This window comes from Bos javanicus, chromosome 9, assembly GCF_032452875.1.
Source record: "Bos javanicus breed banteng chromosome 9, ARS-OSU_banteng_1.0, whole genome shotgun sequence".
Taxonomy (NCBI): domain Eukaryota; kingdom Metazoa; phylum Chordata; class Mammalia; order Artiodactyla; family Bovidae; genus Bos; species Bos javanicus.
In genome coordinates, this window is record NC_083876.1 from 73,852,971 (window position 1) to 73,877,075 (window position 24,105).

Below are 24,105 nucleotides of genomic sequence, written 5' to 3' on the forward strand. Positions count from 1 at the left end.
TACTTGACTCCTACTAGGTAATATTTCTTACAGAGACATCAAGGCCATTTCTTATTAGCCAAAGTGAATCAACTGGCATCATAAGTCAGAAATCCCTCAGTAACTGTTTAGTACTAATTATAAGCAATCTTAAAATTAAGAATACCAACATTGTAAATCAACTATACCTTCATAAAAAATAAATTTAAAAAAGATAGTACTATCAGCATATAGTTAGGCAGTTACTAGCCACTAATTCTTTCACATTTAAACATTTTATAGTGGTGGTTTGCTTAGAGTTTGAAAAGCAAAAAGAACTTTAGATTTTGAAAAGAAATGATAGGTTGCTTTATTTCAGAAAACACAGCTATCTGAGTAGTGTTCTAAGAAAAACAGACAGTTTTTGAAAGTACTTTACATGGACTGAATAGTGAAAGGGCTAAAGCACAGGGGGAAAGTGGATTACTATTTTAAAGTATGTTCAAATAATATTAAAAACCTTACTGTAAGTATTGTGTTGGTTTTGCCACTGAGTGCCAGGGCTTGTCTTCCTTTTTAACCCGCAAAGATCCCAGCACCTGCAGTTTGGATAGTAACAGATCAAATCTTTTGTAATCTGAAGCAACTCAATGGAAGTTTGGGATGAACGTAAAACTCGAGGTCCGCATCTTCCCTGTTTCCCTCAGGCTATAAACAGACCAAACTGAGCCGAACCTAAAGTAACTTGATTACGACCTGGCAGCCCCCCTCAACCTGTGGCTGTCCTCACTCTCTTTGGCAGCCAAGAGAATTTAGTCTTCCCTGACTGTATCCATCTCCTCTGCTCCCATTCACAGCTCAGCCTTCCATGTTTTCTGCCAGCTTCTTGAAATTGCTTTCGGCATGGAGCTCACTGTAGACTTAAGAGGAAGCAGCTCCCCCGTGGTTCCTGTAGGGCTCCACATCGTCCTGGGCTGATATTCCAGCAACAGCCCTCTGCGAGCCCTGCCAGTGGACAGAACCTCATCCTGTAACTGACCTCTGCCCTCTGAGGTTGAAAGCAGTGTGCACTGGGCTGAGGGATGGGGCAGGAGCAGGCATCCTTGGAAAGACAAAGGACACACGCTTGGGAGTCACACACATAGGCGTGGAAGGAAACGGGGATCTTTTGTCATCAAAGCCTGTGTTCATTCTCTGAGAATTCATTTGTATTTTGAATAATCAGAATTTCAAATTATCTGAGTGCCTTAAAGTCACCACGATCCTATTCGTTTAATTTCAGTGAATAGATTAATGTGTTTGTTTTACAGTGGTGCCTGGGTTTTCATTTGAAAAAATTTACAGGAAGAGCCTCTCTGTCTTTAGTCGACTTCCTAATTACACTAATTTTATGGGATTGATATATTAGGCTCTGGGGAAAGGGAAAACAGGGGCAGGGAGGCCACAATACAATCCCTTATTCTCAGCTCCAGACAGCACAGGAAATCCTCAATTAAACTGTACCACTTCCCTCAGCACTCAATAAAACTCACGCATTATATTTAATATCTTTAAACTCATTTGTAATAATGATTTTATGTGAAGTGAGTGAAGTAAATTCATTCCTTCTAGACCTTCTTTTTTTTTTTTGGTCTTGTTACAAAGGAATGTGTGTTTCCGGTGAAACATCAAAATTCGAGAAGAATAAATCATGAAAAATTCAAGTTTCCTTCTGTTTCCCTTAGGTTTTCATTTAGAAAACTTTCTGAAATGTTTTCTCTCAGTTCAGGAAGGTAGATAAGAGGGCATCTCCCCACTCACAGCCAAAAAACTGTGCACTTAATATTGTGCTGGGACTTTTTTCTTGACAGGACCAAGAGGGATATGAGGGTCCCCAGACCCAGAGAGGACGCAAATGCCGCAGGGCAGCATCTCAGAGAGCGAGAGACTCTGGGCCTGGTTATGCTGTCGCCTTTTTTCCTGTGGTGCGAGGTCTGACTGAGAACAATGTTTGCCTTGTGCCTGCTCTGTCAGGAAGGGTGGCTGGACCCTGACAATGAGCAACTTGGCATGCAACCTTCTGAGTCAGTGGCCCAGTTAGGGTCTGGAATGATTTTCCTCACACCTCTGCTCCCCAGCCTGACCTGTGCCACCACCCAGGTGAACGGTAGCTGAAGAAGAGCTGTTCGTTCCCGGAAGTGATCCTTTCACCTGTCATCCATGGCTGAGCAGCACAGGACCTAGGGGCCTGGGTGGATCACAGTTGTGAGAGCACATTCACTTTATGGTGAGCATCTGAGAAGGGCCAGCCCCACCCATAGGATCAGCTCATCCTACTGAGGAGGATGGACTAATCCCGTCCAGTTCCACTGTTCTCTACCCTGACCTGTCCCTGGGTGTTCCTTCCTCCAGAACTGTGTGTGTGTGACCCTCTGTGTGCTCCTTACCTCACTGAGGTGAGTATTCAGGACTCTGTCCTGACATCAACTGGCTTGCAGGCTTAGCATTAAGTGCTGTTCCCATCCTGGTAAAGAAAGGAGAACTTTAGGTTAGACTAAAGACAAGAAAAATAAAAGATTCAGAGCAAAGTTCTTTCCAAAAGTACTATTTATTTAGATGAGTATTTTTTATAATTTTTTAAATTAGAGGATAAATACTTTACAATAGTGTGATGGTTTTTGCTATACATCAACATGATGAGTATTTTCTCTCTCAGAGGAGCACTGAGTTTAGGAAGGCTAGAACCCCTGACAAACATATCCCTTTCCTATGTCGTCAAAATGTTCTCGGAGACTCTAAGAAATCATCCTGATTCTGTAAGTCTCCAAATGTCCAGAGCTTCTCTGTGGTAGAAGAGGAACAAATGGCTAAGAGGATATGATTTCTCAAAATCCTGTAATCCTGACTGTCTCCTATGTGATTCTGAGGAAGGAGGAAGGAAAGGGCTTAACCATTCGGATCTGGGTACCTCTAGGGGTCCAGCAAGACTTCTGGATGTCCAGAATACTCATTAAAAATCTTCTCCAAAAAGCTCATCAATTTTAACAGCATTTTTAGCCTCAAAAGATTATTTGGTTACAAAATTAGCCTAATGATTATTGCACATATGAAGATAATATTTTAGCACTAAATTTAATTTATACTAATGAGAGAAAATTGCTGTTAGTCTCAAGATAGATTATTTTTGACTACTTCAAAATATGTTTTGAAGTTCCTTAATCATCTTGATAGCATCTCGTATACTCAGAATGCTGTATTACCCAAACCATTGACATCAGGCCTTAGCTGCCCATAGGACAAAAGGGGTAGACTTTTATCTTCTGGCATCCTTTGCATTGAAAATGCACTCTGCACAAAATGAGTGCCTAATAAATAATGAATTCATTGGCAGGGACCATTTAAGGTGCCAAGAGCTTTAACCTAATACATTAGTGATTTAATATTTAAGTTTTGCTTTTGTGTTTAGAAGGGAAATAGAGGGAAATGTGGGCTATTTGAAAGGAGCACTCAAGTTTTAAATCCTATCTCCCAGCCATAGATTTGGACAGGTTAGCAATCTCTCTAGGATCCTATCTGAAACTTAGCTATAAAAGGCAGATAATGATACTTTCTCACAGGGTCACTACAGGGATTGGCTATGATCACCTGTGAAATCACCAGTACAGGACACGTTCTGAGTATAGCAAATGACTTTCCTTTTCTTCCATCTCTACATGGTCCAGTTGATCCATCCTCTACAAGGTTAACAGAAGAGTTGTAATAAACATTCAGGCAACATGCTTTTTCCTTTAAGTTATAGTAGAAGGATAAAATAAATATATTTACCCACTCATGCATTGCTCAGCCCATTCATTCAACCTTTAACCAACACTCTGTGAGTACCTAAATCTGTCAGGCATGGTACGAAGCAATGGAGTTTACAAAGAAATTTAAGACACAGTCCCTCCTTTGAAGAACGTATCCATTTTTCTCTTCACTGTAGTTCATCTACCTTCCAACTGTGGAGATAAAGGAGAAATAGACCAAAGAGTTGAGGGAGGGGAAATGTAAAAACAAAAAGAAAAATTTTAACAGAAGTTCTTAAAATTTTATTGATATAAAAATGAAGAAATTATTAAAAATAATAATAGAGCAAGTTATGCTGTATATAATACACCAGAGAAAATTGTGGCATATCTCATTTAGTTACGGCAAAATTAGCTTTTGGTTTGTGGCATGTACTCTGAAGTTTCCAATGAAGTAAATAATATTTTGTTGTTTACCCCACTCTATTTTCCTAATGTTTCTTTGAATTGATCTTGTCTGAGTTAACAGACATTTTCTGGAATATAATTAGTTGATATCATCCAATTCATCACTCTTTCTTTTCAAAAACTGTTCCCATCATTGTGATGAATAGCATTATGTTCCTTTAAACTCACCAGGTGTGTTGATATTGAAGTTAGGATGTGCCCAGAGTGACAGCTTCTGAAGTTCCCTTCACACATTTTTGCTGTCTTTTGAGACTATCTTTTCCCAGCTTTAAGTTTTAGATCAGGAACGAAGCCTGACTCTCTCCCAGGCATATCTGTTAGTGATCTGCTGCTGCTGCTGCTGAAAAAGAAATACCTGGACTTCAGTATTTGCCTGATTTAGGAAAAGAAGAGAAGAGATACTCATTAGATTTGCTTCAAAATGTTGAAAGAATGGCATAGGCGAAAGTGTTTTCGCAAACTCCTTTTTGCTGTCTTTGCCATCCCCGCAGTGTGGGAGGGACCTTGACTCTGACAGCTGTATGCAGTGAGGAATTTTTACCATTCTCACCTGTAGTTATCTGTCAGTGTTGGTAGCATGATTTTTTAATATGAAGATGGATTCTTTTTAATGGGCAAAAAACTCTTTATACCTCAAACTTAGCATATATTTTTGTGTGGGGAAAATAAAACAATCTGATAATTAAAGCTATTGCTGGTATGGGCCCTGTTCTTGACCCCTGCATAATCCAAACTGATCCCTAAAGAACATTTGTTCCCTAGCAGGTTGCCTTTCCTTCCTCCCATTAGCGTCTTGCCAGGAAGTCCCAACTGGCTGTACTTGAGAGCCATGAAGACTGAGGAATAGATGGCTCCATGCTCCAAGTCACAGCTGCCAGCAGTTCCAGTGGCCTCTGTGGGGCATTCATCTCCTTCTCTCTTCCGCTTTAGTCTCTTAGGTGCCCATGCTCAAGCCCTGCAGTGTCTTACCACGGGGCCTTTGAGTGAGGCCCATCATATCTGATTCCTCACCTAACAGTCTGAGATTTTTGTCCTCTTCTTCCATTCAAAATAAACAAATAGCCCAGATAATAATATGTCAGACATTACCTTTAGTGTCTCTGCTGCTCTTAAGCAAGTTAGGCATTAAAATAGAACATACAGACCAACAAACAATAAGCAAGTAATTAGGTAAAAACAGTTACTTTAAAAAAATATTCTGATCACCACAGGCCATTTTCTTTTTTGTTAACGGGCACTGCAATTTTGAAAGATTGCATCGATAAAGAAAACTGCACACTATCTTAACTAAAATTGACATCCTCCTTAGTTTTCTCTTTATATCACACAAATATATCCACTTTCACTACAGTAATAGACATGTTTTCTATTTTTATTATTTAAGGACAGAAGTAATCATCAATCACAACTTTAAGAAACACAAGATTGTAAATGGGGATTTGCTAACTAAGTTAATACTGTTCCTACCAAATATGAAGAACTTTTGACAATTTGGGGGGGCTGTGAAGACTTATCATTTCAATTTAGCTTTTTAAAGATATAAAAACTGCAAGATTCCTCTCCCTCTCTGCAATTACTGTTTTTACTAAACTCCAGGTTTCCAAGCTCCTCAGATTGGGGATCCCTGGTTAGAGTTTGTCAAAAATAAACTTAGATTTTTTTACTGCCTCATTTCTTGCAGCAGCTTGTTTCCATGGGTTGATGCTCACAGAGCAGCCAAAAAGATACAAACATGATTTCCTGTGATTCTAGTACACGGGTTGTCTATTACATGAAGTGTGCCAGGAGATCCTTGCCCTACATAGCCTGGGATGGAAAATGTAGGAGGAAAAAAAGGGTCAGGATAACAAGGACCTGAATTGAAAGAATGAGCAAAATTCAGCTTCTCCTCTATAGATTTTTTTCACTCTAAGTGCCATTCACAGAAATTTGGTATCCATGGAGACGAATGCAGTACATGCTAAGGTTACGTATTCGCTGCAGATACAGCAGGCTGGCTATCCAATCTGACACTACATTTAGGAATAGCAGAGGGAAAATGTTTGAGAGAAGTGTTGAAAAATTAATTGAGTACCTATCACATGCAGGGAACCAGGATTTGCACAATGAAGGATACAAAATACACAACAAACGATCATAAATATGGAGCATTTGTGTCCAGGTAGGAGTCTCAACTACCTTTAGCATTCTAGCTTTTCTTCAAGCTGTAATACTATCTACGGAAATATGAGAAAATGTTCCTATCATAAATTTGCATTTTAACCCCTGCTTTGGGAGAAAACAAAATTTTGTCAAACATAAGATGGAATTTTCCTGAGACATATTTATAATTGAATGATAAACAAGAAAGCAAGAATTCCCAGAAATTGAATATCATAACAGCCTTGCAGGCTGGTAACCAGAAACGAGGCAAAACTGGGGAGAAATGGAAATAACTGAGAGAAGTAAGTGTTCTATAGCCTGATGCTTTAATCAGGGTGAGAGAGCTGTCATGGCAAGAAGAAAGGAGTGCGTTCAGAGGAAGAGAAGGGAAGGAAACAAGCAGTCTGGAAACAAGAACCCATTCAAGAAAGCTGATGTAGGTTATGACCAGGAATGGGAAATTCATGGTGATTTCGGTGGGAGTCAGGGGAGAAGGACCCCTTGGGGGTTAAGGAATTCCCTGGGCTGCAATTCAGTCTGAACTCAATGTTAAATGTAGAGATGCCAGCTAGAAAAATTCCATGAATTCTCAGTGGAACTGGGTGAGAGTTCTGGCATAGTCTTAGGGAATAATCCTGGGAAAGAATTAAAAGCTTTCCATTGTTCTAATTGTTTGCTCAGGTCCTGGCTCAGTAGGTAAAGAATCTGCCTGCCAATGTAGGAGATGTAAGAGACTTGGTGTTCGGTCCCTGGGTGGGGATGATCCCCTGAAGTAGGAAATGCAACCCACTCTAGTATTCTTGCCTGGAAATTCCATGGACAGAGGAGCCTGGTGGGCTCCAGGCCACTGGGTTGTAAACAGTTGGACACGACTGAGCACACACTACTACTATTGTTCTATTAGACTCAGGGAATGATATATTTGGATCAATTTTATAGCTTCTTAAGAAAAAGTTAAAAGTTAAAATCACCCTGCTGCTGATTCATTGGTCAGCCAGGTGTATGATTTGGAGAAGGTGGGAAAGTCTGTATTGATTTAAGATCATGTCACATAGAATATGTGGTAATGAAATTGTGTCATGGCATAGGAGATAACAGGGGAAAACAATTGACCACTCTAGAGAAAAATGCATCCTTATTTTCAATCTCTTGTTAAAACATGTCCCAGGCTACTCTTTAACCTCAGAATCAAGAATATTTTCCTGTTGACAGATGTCTACCTCAATAAGTAAGCTGAGTCATCCTAGTCATATAAAATGTTGTATGTATGTGTCTTTATGTTCACATACTAAACACTGGAAATAGTTTTCATGCCGCTAATTAATTTTGAATGTGATTTATTTTACTTAAACATTTTTTTAAAATTTCACGTAACACATGAATTATGGCCAACATGGCAGATCCACACTGTACCTAAGCATCTCCACTTGCCCCTCTCTTCAGATAAATGTTCAAAGTCACCATAGTGTGATTGTAAATCTGAAGAACAAAGTCATCATATGCCCCTGGGTTTTTTTTTTTAACAGAGAGATTCTGAAGTTTATGTGGTATGGATTTAGCCATAACTAGGTAGATCTGATAATATTAAAAGTTCCTCATCTCCTTGAGCATGAAGCTGCAAGATGCACACCCTTGTTCTATTTCTTAAGTGACTGGTTAAAGCCAGTTAGTGACACTGAGATAAGAGACCTGAGATGAATAAATTGGCCCCTCCCTTAATACAAGGATCTGTTTCTCAGGAAATATCTGGTTTGCTATCATTAGAAGTATCTACTTCTCCTTTTACTGCATACACTCACATTATGCCAGTTCTGCATGTATTCTCATTGTTCTTCTGAGGTCCCCCAAATAAATGTAAAGGTGGAGTTTCCGGCTGCTAGCAAGCCTCCCTGAGATGTAATTTCTTACAGCTTTATTTTAATGCTAGGTGGAATATTTGTTCCACTGCCCCTGCCCATCAAAACCTTTGTCTTCTTGCAAAATAAGAGACCCATGCATTGGTCACTCATTAAAGTATCCAATTTCTGTCCCCTGGGTTCACATAATCTGGATTCCCAGCACAATTTAACTGCTCCTGGGTTAGTGGCTACGCAGCTGTAAGGACCTCCTTTCAGTCTTTTTGAATTATATCCTTTGACTTACACGTAAATTCTCTACCCACTCTCGCTTGTTTGCAAATTCAGTCATTAAAGAGAGCCATGTATTGATGGCATCAGGTTCTGTATTAGGTGCTGGGAACATATATCTAGTTAGACTTGGTCCAACGACATCATAAAGCTTACTGCCTAATGGAGGTATATTGTTGTTTTTCAGTTGCTAAGTCGTGTCTGACTCTGCAACTCCATGGACTGCAGCACACTAGGCTCCTCTGTCCTTCACTATCTCCTGGGGTTTGCTCAAATTCATGTCCATTGAGTCGGTGATGCTATCTAACCATCTCATTCTCTGCCACCTCCTGCTCCTTTTGCCTTCAGTCTTTCCCAGCATCAAAAAGTCTTTTTCTAGTGAGTTGGTTCTTCACATCAGGTGGCCAAAGTATTAGAGTTTCAGCTTCAGCATCAGTCCTTCCGGTGAGTATTCAGGGTTGACTTTCCCTTAGGTTTGATCTCTTTGCAGTCTAAGGGACTCTCAAGAGTGTTCTCCAGGACCACAATTTAAAAGCATTAATTCCTTGGTGCTCAGCCATCTTTATGGTCAACTCTCACATCTGTTCATGACTACTAGAAAATCCATAATTTTGATTATATGGACCTTTGCAGTGGTTTCTGCTTTACTGAAAAGTCTCTGCAAAGTGTTCTCTGTTTTACTGAATACTTAAGAAAGCTGTGAATGTGCTTTCCTAAAATAAAATGCTTTCCTACTTACTAGAAGACTACCAAAAAATAATATGTGAGTTGAACTTTCCTTAAATGGAATTCAGGTTTTAAATGCCCTTATACAGCTTGCTATTTTAGGGATTCCTGTAAGGTTAATAATCAAATTTTAGTTTTAAAATTTTTATTATGAATCTGAACTTTTGCAATGAGAAATTTTGTTTAATGTTGGAAACTTTCATAAATAGCTCAAAAAAGTCCAGCATTTCAAAAAATGCATAAAAGTAAACCTTTATTAATATAAATGGAATCTCTATTTTAAATGCTCTCAGGGAAATTGTGATTCAAAGCAATCCTGATATAACAACACAAAGAACATAATTAACCATTAACTTATTTTTAATAAGTTAGGACTTTCAAGTTATAATTTCTGTGTTACAAATGCAAAAAATTTATCAATATAAAAATTTAAACAATAGGAAAAGCAAAATGAAAATTATGGGAAAATATATGTTGATTCAATGAAAAGAAACACACTAGCAGTTCATTACACAAGACCTTTTTACCTCTTGTGTTTGAGGAAGCAAATTCCCTCGAAGTCTTTGCCTTGGAATCTCTGTTTGTCCATGTATTATTTTGTTAGGGTTACCATAACAAAATACCATGAACTGATGGCTTGAACAACAGAAACACTCACAGTTCTGCAGGCCAGAAATTCAAAACCAAGATGTCAGCAGGGCTGGTTTTATTCTGAGGCATCTCTTTTGGATGTTAAACAAATGTCTTCCCCTCTGCTAACTATAAGTGTTCTAATCTCCTCTTCTAATAAAGACACCTGATTTGGGATTAAGATCCCATTCTTACAAGTTCATTTTAACTTATTGCCTCTTTAAAGGCTCTAGCTCCAAACGTAGTCACATTCTGAGGTTCTGGGGTTAGGGCTTCAGTCTATGGACTTGGGGGCACAACACAGCCCATAACACATCTCTAGATTAGAAAATTCCATTTTACAAATAAATAGCAATGCAAGCTTTTTTTCCTCCTATAAAAACTTCAGTGTAGAGTAGGTTGTCAGATAACTGCTATATTCACAGTAGACTTTCTGAAAATCAGTTGAGATGGTAACAGTGCCTACGTTGGATAGCAGAGAGCAGAAGAATGAAAAATGGGCCCCCAAAATGAATGGAAAATGAGTGGAGAACTGGGTTAGAAAATGCTGCCAAGGAGCTACCTACAGGAAGGTATGCTCACAGATAGCTGGATGAAGGTGGGGAGGGCAGAGCTGCAGAAAGATCTCCTGATGCCTGCAGGCTGAGAAGGAGTCCAATTACACAGGAGGAAGTGTGTAACTGAAGCTAAATTGTGATTTACAAATTCGCCCTGGTGGGGAATGGTTAATGTTAAACATTAAATGCAAGAGTTTAGAAGTTCTTTACTTCTTGCTTTCCAGTTATTCTTTCTGTTTGATGTTTTTGCCATGGTTTCAAGCTGAATTAGCACTTTGGAGGAACGATCTCGAAAAGCTGATTTAGGAAATAGTTTTGCTGAAAGAACAGCAGTGGTACGAGGAAAAGAGAAAATGATCTTAAATGCATAGGAGGAAATCTGGTAGTGGGGCAATACTTCTCTTCTGCCAAATTTAAGTAATTCATTCTTAATGTATTTTTTGCTGATGATATAAGCCCTGGCTCATGGTAGGCGCTCAGCAAATATTTGTAAATATTATTAATATTTACTTTATACTTACCAACAGCTTTCCTGCAAAGAAGTAAAAATTCCATTTTCAAAGGTATTAAGATGTGCTTTCATTGCCCTCACTATTCTCTCGCCCACAAGAAGAAGGATTCAGATGGGCAGATAGGGTTACAATGAAGCAGAAAGGAGAAGCTGGTATAGAAAAGAGCATCAGTTGTCAGGAAGAGGGAGCTGTAATTTGGAAGAGTGGCGTGTGCCAGAAGGCTCGGATCAGACTGAGCATGAGGATTAGAACCCTAGGGGCTTTGAACCAGGAGAGATAGGCTCAGAGGCTGATGTGCTGGTCAGCGCCCCCTGAGGATGTTAGAGGTTATACCTCTTTTTCTAAAGTCTTAAAACTTCTGAATTTTGAAACCGTGGGTGTTTTCCCTTTCTCAAAACACAATTTTGAGGGGTCCTATGATACAGGTTATTTTTTAGGTTCTTTTCTATCTAAATTGCTACTTTTTCCCCATATTTTTGCAGGCTTCTCTTCCTTTGCCTACCTCTTAAATATTGGTGCTCCTTTTTCCCCCCAGATCTTCTTTTTAAAAATATATCATATCATATATGTTTAATGCATATCATGTATGTTTTATATAGGTTGAAAATATCTTTAAAACTATCCCTTGGCCTTAAACTTTATTTCAGTGGCTTGTATCGTGCAGAGGACTTTAATTTTGGTGTAAGATACCTTATCAACTTTCTTTGTGGCCTTTGCTGTTTTGTCTTTTTGAAGAAGTTCTTCGCTACTTTGAGATCACATGTATCCATCCAATCATATATTTTCCAACAATTTTAACATTTTGATTGGTCACGTTTTAGTGATTAACTATAGTTTCTATTTGTAAATGTTTTTTAGAATCAGTCTAAGTTTAAATTGTTTGGATGTTGTATGTTGCAAATGAGTGGCCTTGTCTCAACATCATTTACTAAGTAAATTCTTTCTTCACTCATTTAAAATACCATCTTTATCATGTACTAAGTTCTGGTACAAGTCGATTCTCTTTTAGACTTCATTATGTTCCATTGGTTTATTTTTCTATTTATTTAGGCTTCCCTGGTGGCTCAGCGGTAAGGAATCCTCCTGCAATGCAGAAGATGCAAGTTTGATCCCTAGGTCAGGAAGATGCCCTGGAGAAGGAAATGACAACCACTCCAGTATTCTTGCCTGGGAAATCCCATGCTCCAAGAGGAGCATGGTGGGCTACAATCCTTGAGGTCCTGAAAGAGTCGGACACAACTGAGCAACTAAACAAGAACAACAACATATCAATTCCACAATGTTATAATGTTTATAGCTAATTGTGCTTAGTTGCTCAGTCATGTCCAACTCTTTGGGACCCTTTGGACTGTAGCTTGCCAGGGTCTTCTGTCCATGGGGATTCCCCAGGCAAGGATACTGGAGTGGGTTGCCATGCCCTCCTCCAGGGCATCTTCCCAACCCAGGTCCCCGGCATTACAGGTAGATTCTTTACTGTTTGGGCCACGAGGGAAGCTCCTTATAGCTAATTGTTAGGTATGAAAGGTGTTCTGTTTCCCTCTCAGTAGATTAACATGTTCCATCCCGAGACATATTTTTCCTTAGATTACATAACACCAACAGTTCAGTTCAGTTCAATTGCTCAGTCGTGTCTGACTCTTTGCAACTCTGTGGACTGTAGCACACCAGGCTCCCTGTCCATCATCAACTCCTGAAGCTTGGTGAAACTCAAGTTCATTGAGTCGGTGATGCCATCCAACCATCTCATCCTCTGTCATCCCCTTCTCCTCCTGCCTTCAATCTTTCCCAGCATCAGGGTCTTTTCAAATGAGTCAGTTCTTCACATCAGGTGGCCAAAGTATTGGAGCTTCAGCTTCAGCATCAGTCCTTCAGTGAATATTCAGAACTGATTTCCTTTAGGATGGACTGGTTGTATCTCCTTGCAGTCCAAGGGACTCTCAAGAGTCTTCTCCAACACCACAGTTCAAAAGCATCAATTCTTCAGCACTCAGCTTTCTTTATAGTCCAACTCTCATATCCGTACGTGACTACTGGAGAAACCATAGCTAAAAACCGAAACACCATACTCTCTTTTTTTCTCATGTTGCCACTTTGCCCATATTTTTATAGGCTTCTCTTTGTCTACCCCTTAAATATTAGGGTTCCTTTTGGTTTTTCCCCAGATTCTCTCCTATCATCATGCAAGACACACTTTCTGGATGATCCCATTGGCTTATATGACTTTTTCACCAATATCATGGTATCAAAACCTCTAAACCTAGTTTTTCTGCTGAGTTTTATAAAAAGGTATCCATCTTCACTTTAATGTTGAGTTCGAAACTGAATGTACATCTTCCCTGCCAGACCTAACTCAACAAGTGGCACCATTTGTCATGTCTGAAACTTGAGTGCCTTCTTTGACAGTCTCATTCCTTAGCCTCATCCCACAGTAAATCTCTCATCTCTTACCTTCAATCCATCACCAAATTATATTGATGACATTTCCTAACCAACTGTTAAATCTGCTCATATCCCCTTTCCACATCACCACCACCCTATTCCAAACCACCATACTTTCTTTTCTGGTCAAGCCACCAGACTTCCTTTTTCTGGTCTCCATACAACTGTCAAACTAATATTTCAATAAACTAACATTTCAGTACAGATCTGGTCATGTTGTTTATTGTACGAAACTTTTCACTATGTCCCCATTTTTATTGGATGAAAGTCCAAATTTCTGAATATGATTAAAAATCCACATACTGTCTTCACTTTTTTCACCATAGCCACACTGAGCTCACTTTGGTCCCAAGAATGAACCATGCTCATCTTCACTTATCTTTGTGTTATCATCTCAGCATGCAGTATACATGCATCCCTGGTACCCCCTATTTCTATTGGCATTTCTCCTTACTCATCTCAAGTATTCTTCTTTTTACCAGAATATCTTTTACTTATCTTTAGACTTCAGATGTGGCTTTGTTCAGGGAGAAGCCTTTTGGGTTTGAAAATCTGGTGTTCATTTCTTCCCTAAATACTCTGAAACTATCCTGAACTTCCTCTCTCATATTATATATTTCACCATAGTATAATCACCAGTTTAGTTGTCTGTATCCAGCATGAGACCCTTCAGCTAATAGTAATTCAGTAGTGTTATTTTAATTCCCTAGTCACAAGCCTTTAATAATCCCTCATTCCTTAATCAGTAAAGGTCAGATTCCAGATTTAACTTTCTACAGTTTTTCACTAATCTACTATGTTGGGGTTGCAACATATTATTCCTGTCCCATATCTCATATTCCCATTATACTTAAACTAACAGGTCAGTCCTTCACCCTAACATGTGTTTTCCTGGTCCAGGATAAATGAACGCTCCATCATTATGCATTCTTCCCAAATTCCCCCATGTAGAAGTAATCTCCCCTTTCTCTGAATTTCCATTGTGTCTTTTTACTTTCAGAGCCTTTGTTGCATCTTTCCTCTCATTACTATTATAAAACATAGTCTTATTTTTGAAGCCAAGTATATAACTTTTAAAGTTAGAGACCACATCCTCTTGATCTCTGTCATTCCCCGGTAGTATGTTGAACATTAACCACTGGTTTCTGCCTATGATATATACTCAGTATTTCTTGAACAAATTTAACATCTGTAAGGGCACTGAGAAATTTATCTTTCTAGAGATGCAGTAGGAGAAAAATCATATTTTCTATCTATTAGTAGAGAAAATAGAGAGTTGAATTATAAAGGAGAGAAAATGACAAAGAGTGGTCATTTTTATGAGTCATGGGCTATTTAAGAGGATCTGGGAAGAAAATGAAAGGACTAGAATAAGGTGACTCCTTTAAGATTATTTTTATAACTAATAAATTTCAGAAAATGTGGTCACTTCAAATATCATGTTTCAAAGAACACTCCAAAATATGTATTAAATAATTATGCCTCAGAATACCAGCTAGTATTTTAAACACGTAGTCTCAGATGGATATTACCATGCTTGGTAGAGATGATTAGACAGGTATATATATAATCCTTAAAGTTTTCTCAAGCTGCAAGTGGTGAAGTATTTATAGCAAGGAGAAAAGTGTCCCCTCTCGGAAACACTAACACTGTATTGAATTTGTTAGGACTCCCTGTTAAAAGTAACAAAAATCCAACCTAAATGGCTGCAGGCAAAAACAAGATTTCATTGGCTCACATAATTGACAGGATTACTCCACTCATGATATAACAAAATATCTGTAGTCTGGGTATTTAACAATAGAAATTTGTTCCCTCATACTTCTGAAAACTGGAAGTCCAAGATCACAGTGCCAGCAGAGTTGATATCTGATGAAGGTTCTCTTCCTGGCTTGTAGATGGTTGCCTTTTGATTATATCCTCACATGGTGGAACGAGAGGATGGTCTGGTGTCTCCTCCTTTTCTTACAAGGTACCACACCTACTGGCTTGAGGGTCTACCCTTAAGACCTCATTTAACCTTAAGTACCTCCTTATGGGGAGAAGGCAATGGCACCCCACTTCAGTACTCTTGCCTGGCAAATCCCATGGACGGAGGAGCCTGGTAGGCTGCAGTCCATGGAGTTGCTAGGAGTTGGACACAACTGAGCGACTTCACTTTCACTTTTCACTTTCATGCATTGGAGAAGGAAATGGCAACCCACTCCAGTGTTCTTGCCTGGAGAATCCCAGGGATGGGGGAGCCTGGTGGGCTGCCGTCTATCGGGTCGCACAGAGTCGGAGATGACTGAAGCGACTTAGCAGGAGCAGCAACCTCTTTATGGACCCCTAACTCCAAATATGGTCACATTGGAGATTAGGGCATACATATGTTTGGGGGGGAGTGGGTGCAGGGGAGATGCAATTCAATCCATAACACTCACTGTTGAAACTTGACTTCTGAGAGACCACAATATCTTTCTTATGCATCTACCTCTGTGGATACTCCTTTCTGGTCTCTTTTGCTGGATCATTTTCAATTTCCCAATATCTAAACATTGGGAGCTCCCAGCATTTAGATCTTGAGTCTATTCTCATTCCCTAAGTGATTTTGTGCACACCCATGACATTCAATACCAATTCGCCTTTGGTTCTGGACATCTCATAGATATTGTAAAGGTAACATGCTGTGTGGTATCATTTTAAGTCATGACAACTAAACCCAAATATGCCCTCAGTGCTCCTGACCAAAGAACACTGCTCTTTACTCTCCAGATGACTAGTTCACATATTCTCTTTTCAAACCTCCACCTCTCTTAGTCAATACTCCTAATGCCTATTCCACTGAGAAATTAGAAGTTACAAAGAATTTTCATTCACAGTCGTGCAACATGACCACAACCCACCTAGCCCTACTTCTATTATTCACTCTGCCTTCTCTCCTGCTTCTATGGATGAATCATCCATGCTACTTTCTAAAGCCAATCACCCTTATTTAGTGTTCCATCACTGCTATAATAAGTTAATCCAGACTTTCATGGATCTGGAGGTGGATCTTGCTAGGTACTCTGCTTAGAGTCTCACAAGACTAGAAACAAGGGGTCAGCTGGTCTGTGTTCCTTTCTCAAGGTTCTGCAGGAAAATCCATTTCCAAGTTCATTCAGGTTTTCAGAAGAATCCAATTCCTTGCAGCTGTAGGATTAAGGTGATTTTCCTTGCTGGCTGTCAGCTGGGGGTAGCCCTTGGCTTCTAGAGGCCTCTCTCTGGTCCCTGCACATAGGTCCTACATCTCAGAAACAGTTGTGGTGTGCTGAATACTTGTGACATTTGGGATTTATCTAACTTCTTATTCTGCTTCATCTCTCCTCGCTTTCCAGTCAGAGAAAGTTCTCTGCTTTTAAGGATCCATGTGATTAGATTGAGCACACCCAGATAATCCAGGACAATCTCTCTCTTTTAAAATCCATAACCTTCATTGTATCTTCAAAGTCCCTTTCACCATGTCATAGAATATATTCAACTGATTCCAGGGACTAGAGTGTGGACATCTTTGGCAGGTTATTCCGCTTATCACATACTCCATTTTTACTCCAATAATTTCTCCCTCTGTCCTTGCAACACTAATTATTTCTTCCAACTGGATCTTTTTTGACAGCATACAAAATACTGATATTTCTCCCATGTTAAAAACGCTTCCTTGATTTCACTTTCTTTCCAATTACTGTCCCATTTCTCTGTTCTCTTTGGACGAAACCACCTTCAAAGGATTGCTGTCTACCCCCAATTGTCCTTCCATTCTCTCTTGATCTTTCACCCTTTCTACCATACTAAACCTGATTTTGTCAAGGGCACAAAAGATTACACATTTTAAATTCAAGGGTCAATTTTCAACCTTCATCTAAATTTCATTTTACAAAGCTTACCATTGAAAATTTCATTTGACTTCCAGGATATCCCAGTCTTAGCTTATTTCTTACCTCTCGGGAGCTCCTTCTGAGTCTCCTTTGCTGGGTCTTCCTCATTTCCTGACTACTTAATCTCAGGCTACCTGAGGCTTTTCCATCTGCACTCATTTCCCTGGTAATTATATCCAGCTTCATGGCTTCAAATACCATGAATGGTGTTTGAATACCATGTGGTGACTTCCGAAGTTATATCTATAGCCTGAGACTGTCCCCTGAACTCTAAGCTTATATATTCAGCTACCCTTTCCATATTTCCATGTAGACATCCTATAGGCAAAGGTAACACATTCACCGTCAAACTCCTTATCTTCCCTCCAAAGGCCGTTCCCACTCTTGGTCAATGCCAGAGAAATTCTTCCATTTAATGGAACCCAACATATTGGACATGTTAGTGGCTCCTCTCACTAATCTACCTCCTTTATCCCTAGTGTCCAATCCATTTAAAAATCCTATTATTTCCAAAACCAAAATATAATCAGAAGCCAACCACTTCTAGCCATCAAAGCCATCCATTGACACAACTGTGATGTCTGGCTTGTTTTATTTCAATATTTAATACCCTCTATCAGTTCCCTTTCATCCAGTCTGACCTCCACACAACTACCACAGTGAGCCTGTTAAAAAAAGGCTAGTCTGCTTAGAACCCTACTTGTTTCAGAGTAAAAGCCGAAGTCTTTCCAATGATCAAGAATGCCCTACCTGATCTGCATCCTGTAGGCCCACTGCCATCTCCTGCTGCTCACCATGCCTCTACCTCAGAGTCCTTGCACTTGCTCTGTGCCTCTTCTTTCCTCATCTTGTTCAAGTATCACCTTTGTAATGAGACCCTCCCTAGATATTCAGTTTAAAATTGCTAGCCTCCATCTGACCAATAATGCTTCCTGGTGATATTTTTTCCTCCATAGTATTATCACTATTTGGAGAAGGCAATGGCACCCCACTCCAGTACTCTTGCCTGGAAAACCCCATGGACGGAGGAACCTGGTAGGCTGTAGTCCATGGGGTCGCTAAGAGTCGGACACGACTGAGCGACTTCCCTTTCACTTTTCACTTTCATGCACTGGAGAAGGAAATGGCAACCCACTCCAGTGTTCTTGCCTGGAGAATCCCAGGGATGGGGGAACCTGGTGGGCTTCTGTCTATGGGGTCGCACAGAGTCGGACATGACTGAAGCGACTTAGCAGCAGCAGCAGCAGCATTATCACTATTAAGTACCCTATTATAAACTGTCTCCCCTCAGAAGAATCTAAATTTTATGAGGGTAAGGGCTTCTGGGTTAATCTGTTTGTGCTTTTCACTGCTGCATCTCCAGCACTTACAACAGTGCCTGGTACAGAGTAGGCAATCGGTCACTATTTGTTGCTATTGAATGAAGGTCCAGAACCACTCTTCCGTTTATCTCAAAACCAGGTTCTTCTCTTGGTCTTCCCCAAGTCAGTGTGTGGCAACTCTATTTGTTTGCTCAAGCCAGGATCCTGGAAAGTATCCTTGGTTCCTCTCTCTCATACCCCTTATCTTGAAATCCTGCCAATTCCACACACACATACACACACACACCCCCCTCCAAAATTTGGCCGTCTCATTCTGTCCACTGCTTACACCCAAATTCAAGCTGTTATTGCAATGCCCTCATTATTGGTCTCCCTGCCTCAACTCTGGCTCCCCTAGAGCCTATTTTCTGCACAGAAGATAAAGGAAATCATAGGCGTTCTTTAGTTCAAAACAGTCTGTTAGGTTTTCTACCTGGGGATAAATTCTAATCCTCTACAGGGCCTGTGAGATGCTTCCAGATCTTGTCCCAGACATATCTCCCTGAACCCATTTCTTCCTGTTATCCGTTGTCTTCCAGCCACTCTATTTCCCTTTCTGTGTCAACATGCCAAGTATTCACCTGCCTCAGGCCTTCACACTGTTCCTCTGCCTGGCAGCAGAGCCACAGGTGACCGCTTTTTACTTCATTCAGAACTTTGCTCCCATTTGCTTTAAAAGCATGCATCCCTAATCATCATTTCTTAAACAACACACACCTGTGCATATGTGCACACACACAGATACACCTCTGTGCCCTTATTTTCCTTTATTTCAAAGCCCTTATTATCAACTGACATTATATATTAACCTATTTTTATTGCCTATCTTCCCTCTTCTCCAAAAGCTAAACTACATTAAAGCAGATACCACCTGTTTTGTTCCCACTTCTGTATCTTGAACATCAAACACGAACCCCAACAACTACAGTCTCACTTAACTCTAGTATGTAGAATCTCAGACAGCTATCAATATCTTCTTTCTCAAAGAATCTGTATTCATATTTGAAAAAGGACTCACCTTTCTTGAAAGTTGCGCTTACCCCTAAAACATTGTCTAAGGCAATGGAGAAATCAGATTGGTCAGTCTGGGTCACGTGCCCCTTATAGTTCTTTTGGAGGGGAGGGTCTTAAGGGAAAGGCTATGCAGTCTCTAGATAGAGGAAGGAAAGTCTCCAAAGGGGAAAAAAAGAGAGGTTCTGTTAGAAGAATGGGGCGGGGGGGAAGAAGGGAGAGGATATGGGGGAGGCAGGAACAACAGATGGCCACCACTGAGATTTTCCAGAGTGGGAAGAGAAATACAGGGATGAGCTGGGGGCCCTGGTAGAGGATGTCTCCCTAAATAACTGTACCTTCACACAGTTTGGGCGAGAACGTGCTGAAGCCCCCGGCATGCTTGTGTGGCATCCCTGTGCCCTGCTTCTTGAATGAGTCCCCGTGGGGAGTTGCAGGAGGGATCTCCATGGCATGAATAATCCTGACGCTTCACCACAGAAGCTGGAGGAAAGAGAGAAAAGCAGGGACCAGCAGCATAAACATAATTTCTGTTCTTCACTACACAGAATATCATTCACCAGCACATACATTGGCGCAAGTCTGCCTCCACGGCAATCAAGATTAACAACTCTTTGAGGGAAGGGTAAAAACGAATGAGTTCAAAAACAAGCAACAGCTGGCTAGCGGGCAAAGGTACATACACACGCATTGGGGGAAAATATAAATCTTTGCCGCTCTCATCAAGCTCAGTGTTTCTCATCTTGTTTTGTTTTCAGATACACCTCGCTGCAAGGTATTTTAAATTGTTAAAATTTATTCCTGAAAATAGAAAATGTGTCTTGGGTGCTCCTGAGAGTGGGGTGCCCGGGCTCACCACAGGCACACACACACACACACACACACACACGCATTCTTCCCATAGCACAGCACTTTAAAATTAATAGCACATGCAGAGGAAAAACTAAACCCTTTGACGTCACTCTTGAAATGAGGAAACATAAACAGAAAAGGCTCCACTCCAGTAAGCTGCCAGAGTTGAAGCCGATTGGTCTCTGCTTTTCCTTGCCTGTGGCAACTGACAGCACCTCCCAGCCCAGCAGGCCGGCTGCGGCTCCCCCAGCCAGTCGGTGGGTCTGGGCGCTGCAGCAGCCTCAGCTCCATCCCAGCGCTTGCTGGGAGAAACGTGGTGTCCTCACCCACAGAGAATCTCTTTCTACCTTCCTTCCTTCCTTCCCGATCTCTCTGTGTGCTTTTGTTTTTCTTTCTTTCTTTTTTTTTTTTCCTTATTTTTTCTTAATTATATTTGTAATCCTGGATGAAGTTGCTGGATTCCGCAGCACAAGTCTTCATGAACAAGCGGCAGCGCTCAGAGATTTCACGGCATTCAGAGGTCACAGAACTGCCACTATGGTTAAATGTCTTGTTTAATGGTTGAGGTAGGTACGACAGATTTCAGCGGCAACTCATTTTTCTTGAGAGAATCCCAGGAGAGAGATGGCAGGAGTTTTATTTTAAATGAACCTGTATGTATATATTTTTTGGTCTGTGATTGTTACTACAGCAACCAGCTTTTGAATTTCCTTCCTTTTTCTAGGCGAACTGACTAAACATTATCACTTACCCTGAATTAACTGTTTCATTCCAAGCAGCCTAATGAGACACTCTGGCCTTTTCACTGCTCTTTGAGCCCCTCCTGAGAGGGTTGTTTTTTCCCCTTTGGTTTTTTTTTTTTTTTAATGAATGCAATATTTCTTCTCCAATGTAAATCTTAGAGTTGAGTCAGTTTTTCTTTTTGGTGGGACAGGACAGGAAAATACTGGTAAAGAGATTGGTGAGGGTTGTGGAACAGGGAAAAAGAAATTCCGTTTTTCTTTTGAGTTTGTTATGTTGGTTGATAGAAGATGAAGAAATTAGTAGGAAGGGAGAAAGAAGCTAATAATGAGACCGAAGGTAAAAAAAAAAACCTATGGAAGATGTGTCCGAAATATGAACTCTTGGGGAAAATGCAATTTATCAATTTGTTGCATTTTTAAAAATGTTCTGGATTTGGAAGTCAACAGAGGAGATCCAGGCACTGAGTTATATGATCAAATGACTTAGATCTCCTTATTTATAAAGGAGAATAAAACTTCTTTCTTAGCACTGCAAATTTGCTAATTGTCTTCTCCTACAATAGTTGAAAGCAGAGTGAGATATTTAATTATGGACTTGAGTGAGTGATCCCGGGAACTAATTAACCATCTATAGGTTCTGTTCTTCATGTGTTTGGCTAGAATAACTATTAAAATGTTAGACTAAACCTCTTTGCCCCTGAAAGCAGGCATATGTATTTATATACATAAACCACTAAATGTTGCAGGAAGCAGGGCAATTAAACCCAGGGTAATGTTGTTTTCAATGGCAGAATATTATTGTAGGTTGAAGAGAACCTCTGCTAAAAATCATTCCTATCTAGAGTCAATTATTGTAAGAGCAATTCAAATAATATACGGTTAATATGGATTTCCTTATTACCCTTCTCAAAGTTATGCAATAACAAGTAAGACAGGATTGTTTGAAACCATTACTCTGTTTCCAAAATTTCTTGATATTTTTCAAAGCTTTCTATTCTCAACATTAAGAGAAATTTCTAAAACTGGGTCATGTTAGCAGTAAGATTAAGCAAGGTGTGAAACATTGTGCATTTCAAAGAATTATGAAATTAACTAAGAGTGTAATGTACCAAGTTAAGAACTGCAAAAATATTAGCCCTGAAATGCAGAGGATGTGATGTGAATGGACAATTGCTTTTCTGCAGTGCCTAGTGGGAAAACAAGGACTTTGTGTGTTGCAAATGCCTAACTGCCGCTCCTCCATTTCCTCTGCTTTATCTTTTATTACTGGCTGGTGAAACAAAGACGAGTGTCAGTAGTTATGTTTTGATTGACATTTTCTCTAATACAGTGAAGTCGCTTTATGTATGAAGTAGAAGCCCAAAGTTAACAAGTTGCAACTCCAGAGTCTGTATCCTCTTTATAAGGTTTTTCACCTGACACTGTAAGCTGTCTGGTTTCAGAGTGTACTCTGTTGAACATGAGACAAAATCAGTGGTGACTATATATATGTCAGCCAATTAACTGGGAGAAACTCTTATGAATCAAGTGACTTAGGGCAAAGATGGAAAACTCCAAGATGTGTCAGGAGCAGACATCAACTTAGAAAAAATAACTGCCCCAGTACATTTTGTAATGCCTTACATGATGTTCAGCATAAAGTTCCCCATTGTCAGTTCTCAATTAATACCTATTTAAAATGTTTGCTGAGAATTTACTACCCTTCATATATTATAATTTAAATAAATTTCAAATATGGTATTTTCAACTGTTTTTGAAAAAAGTTTTTGATGTTAAAGTCCAACCTGACATATAATCTAGTTAGGAGGGCATTTTGAACATTGACTGGTGTTCTTTTCAGTCAAAGGAACCTGTTACCCCAAAACAGATGCAAAAGTAAGTTTCCTCAAAGTGAGATGGTACCGCCTGGGAAATGCCTCTGACTAGGAATTAATCTTCCAAAGTTGACTTTGTTAACAAGGCTCCAATCATAGGGGAAGCTGCATGTTGACTCACAGAACATGGTATTGGAAGGAATACTTTAAGCAGTAAACTAATCCCAAGCAAGACCAAAAGATCTTCATTATATTAAATAGAAGTATCAAAAGTGAGAATCAGAATAGACTTCAGAACATCTAAATGTAAAACCTATTAGGTGTTCTAAGTGGTCTAACTCGCATTAACTGGTAGCAGGTAATTTATCGAAGGAGGTAGGTAACTTACTGAAGAATCCTCAGTGTTCAAAAATTTTTACCCAAAGACTCCACCATCCCATGGATTCAAGTTATCTGTCCCAGAGAAGTTCACAGACAAGCAGGGAGCTCTCTTCTAGGAGGTGCATCTAGCTGGGGAGAAAGAGGTTTGGCATTTGGAAATGCAGTGAGAACCTCTGTATCAGTGCCTTCCCATGGTGGCATCTCCATTTCTCCTCAGAGCTTCCCCAGGGGCATCCTCACGTTTCCTAAGAATGAGCCTTGGGAAGCATATCTATCGCTCATGTCAGAGCCATGGGTGTCAGGACCATTGACTTTACAGTCCCCAGGTGTCAGGACCATTGACTTTACAAGCATCCTAGATGACTTTGTGAACATGCTAACTTTGATTCCTGAGGTGATGCACACTTGGTGTATTGTGTGTGTGTTATGCCTGACTATTTGCAACTCCATGGACTGTAGCCCGCCAGGTTCTTCTGTCTATGCCAGTTTCCAGACAAGAATACTGGAATGTGTTGCCATTTACTACTCCAGGGGATCTTCCCAACCCAGAGATCAAACCTGTGTCTTTTGCGTCTCCTGCATTGGCAGGCAGATTCTTTACTATCGTGCCACCTGGTAAATAAACAATGAGTCACTTGGTATATTAACAATCTTTAAAGTGATGATACAGAAGTTTGGGGGAGAAATGGGGAAAAAAGGATGTAGAATGGACTTCTCCAGGTCAGAAT

At 40.0% G+C, this 24,105-nt stretch overlaps 1 protein-coding gene and 1 long non-coding RNA gene across 3 annotated transcripts in view; one reads left to right on the plus strand and one right to left on the minus strand.

Moving 5' to 3' along the window:
- PDE7B (phosphodiesterase 7B) overlaps positions 1–24,105 on the plus strand; it is a 379,394-nt gene that overhangs the window by 10,899 nt on the left and 344,390 nt on the right. The window contains exon 1 of one of the 2 annotated variants that reach the window (XM_061428069.1): positions 20,616–21,005. The exons of the other annotated variant lie outside the window; for it this stretch is intronic. Within the exon in view, the coding sequence (XP_061284053.1) occupies positions 20,985–21,005 (21 nt within the window). The 5' untranslated portion in view covers positions 20,616–20,984. Of the gene's footprint in view, positions 1–20,615; positions 21,006–24,105 lie in introns of those variants that run through there. 2 annotated transcript variants of the gene reach the window in all.
- On the minus strand, positions 19–20,606 carry LOC133254066 (uncharacterized). The gene is made up of 5 exons (XR_009738560.1): positions 19,595–20,606; positions 4,359–4,530; positions 3,763–3,935; positions 3,583–3,671; positions 19–2,461 (listed from the first exon to the last, which is right to left on the minus strand). It is a non-coding gene; the product is annotated as an uncharacterized LOC133254066 (long non-coding RNA).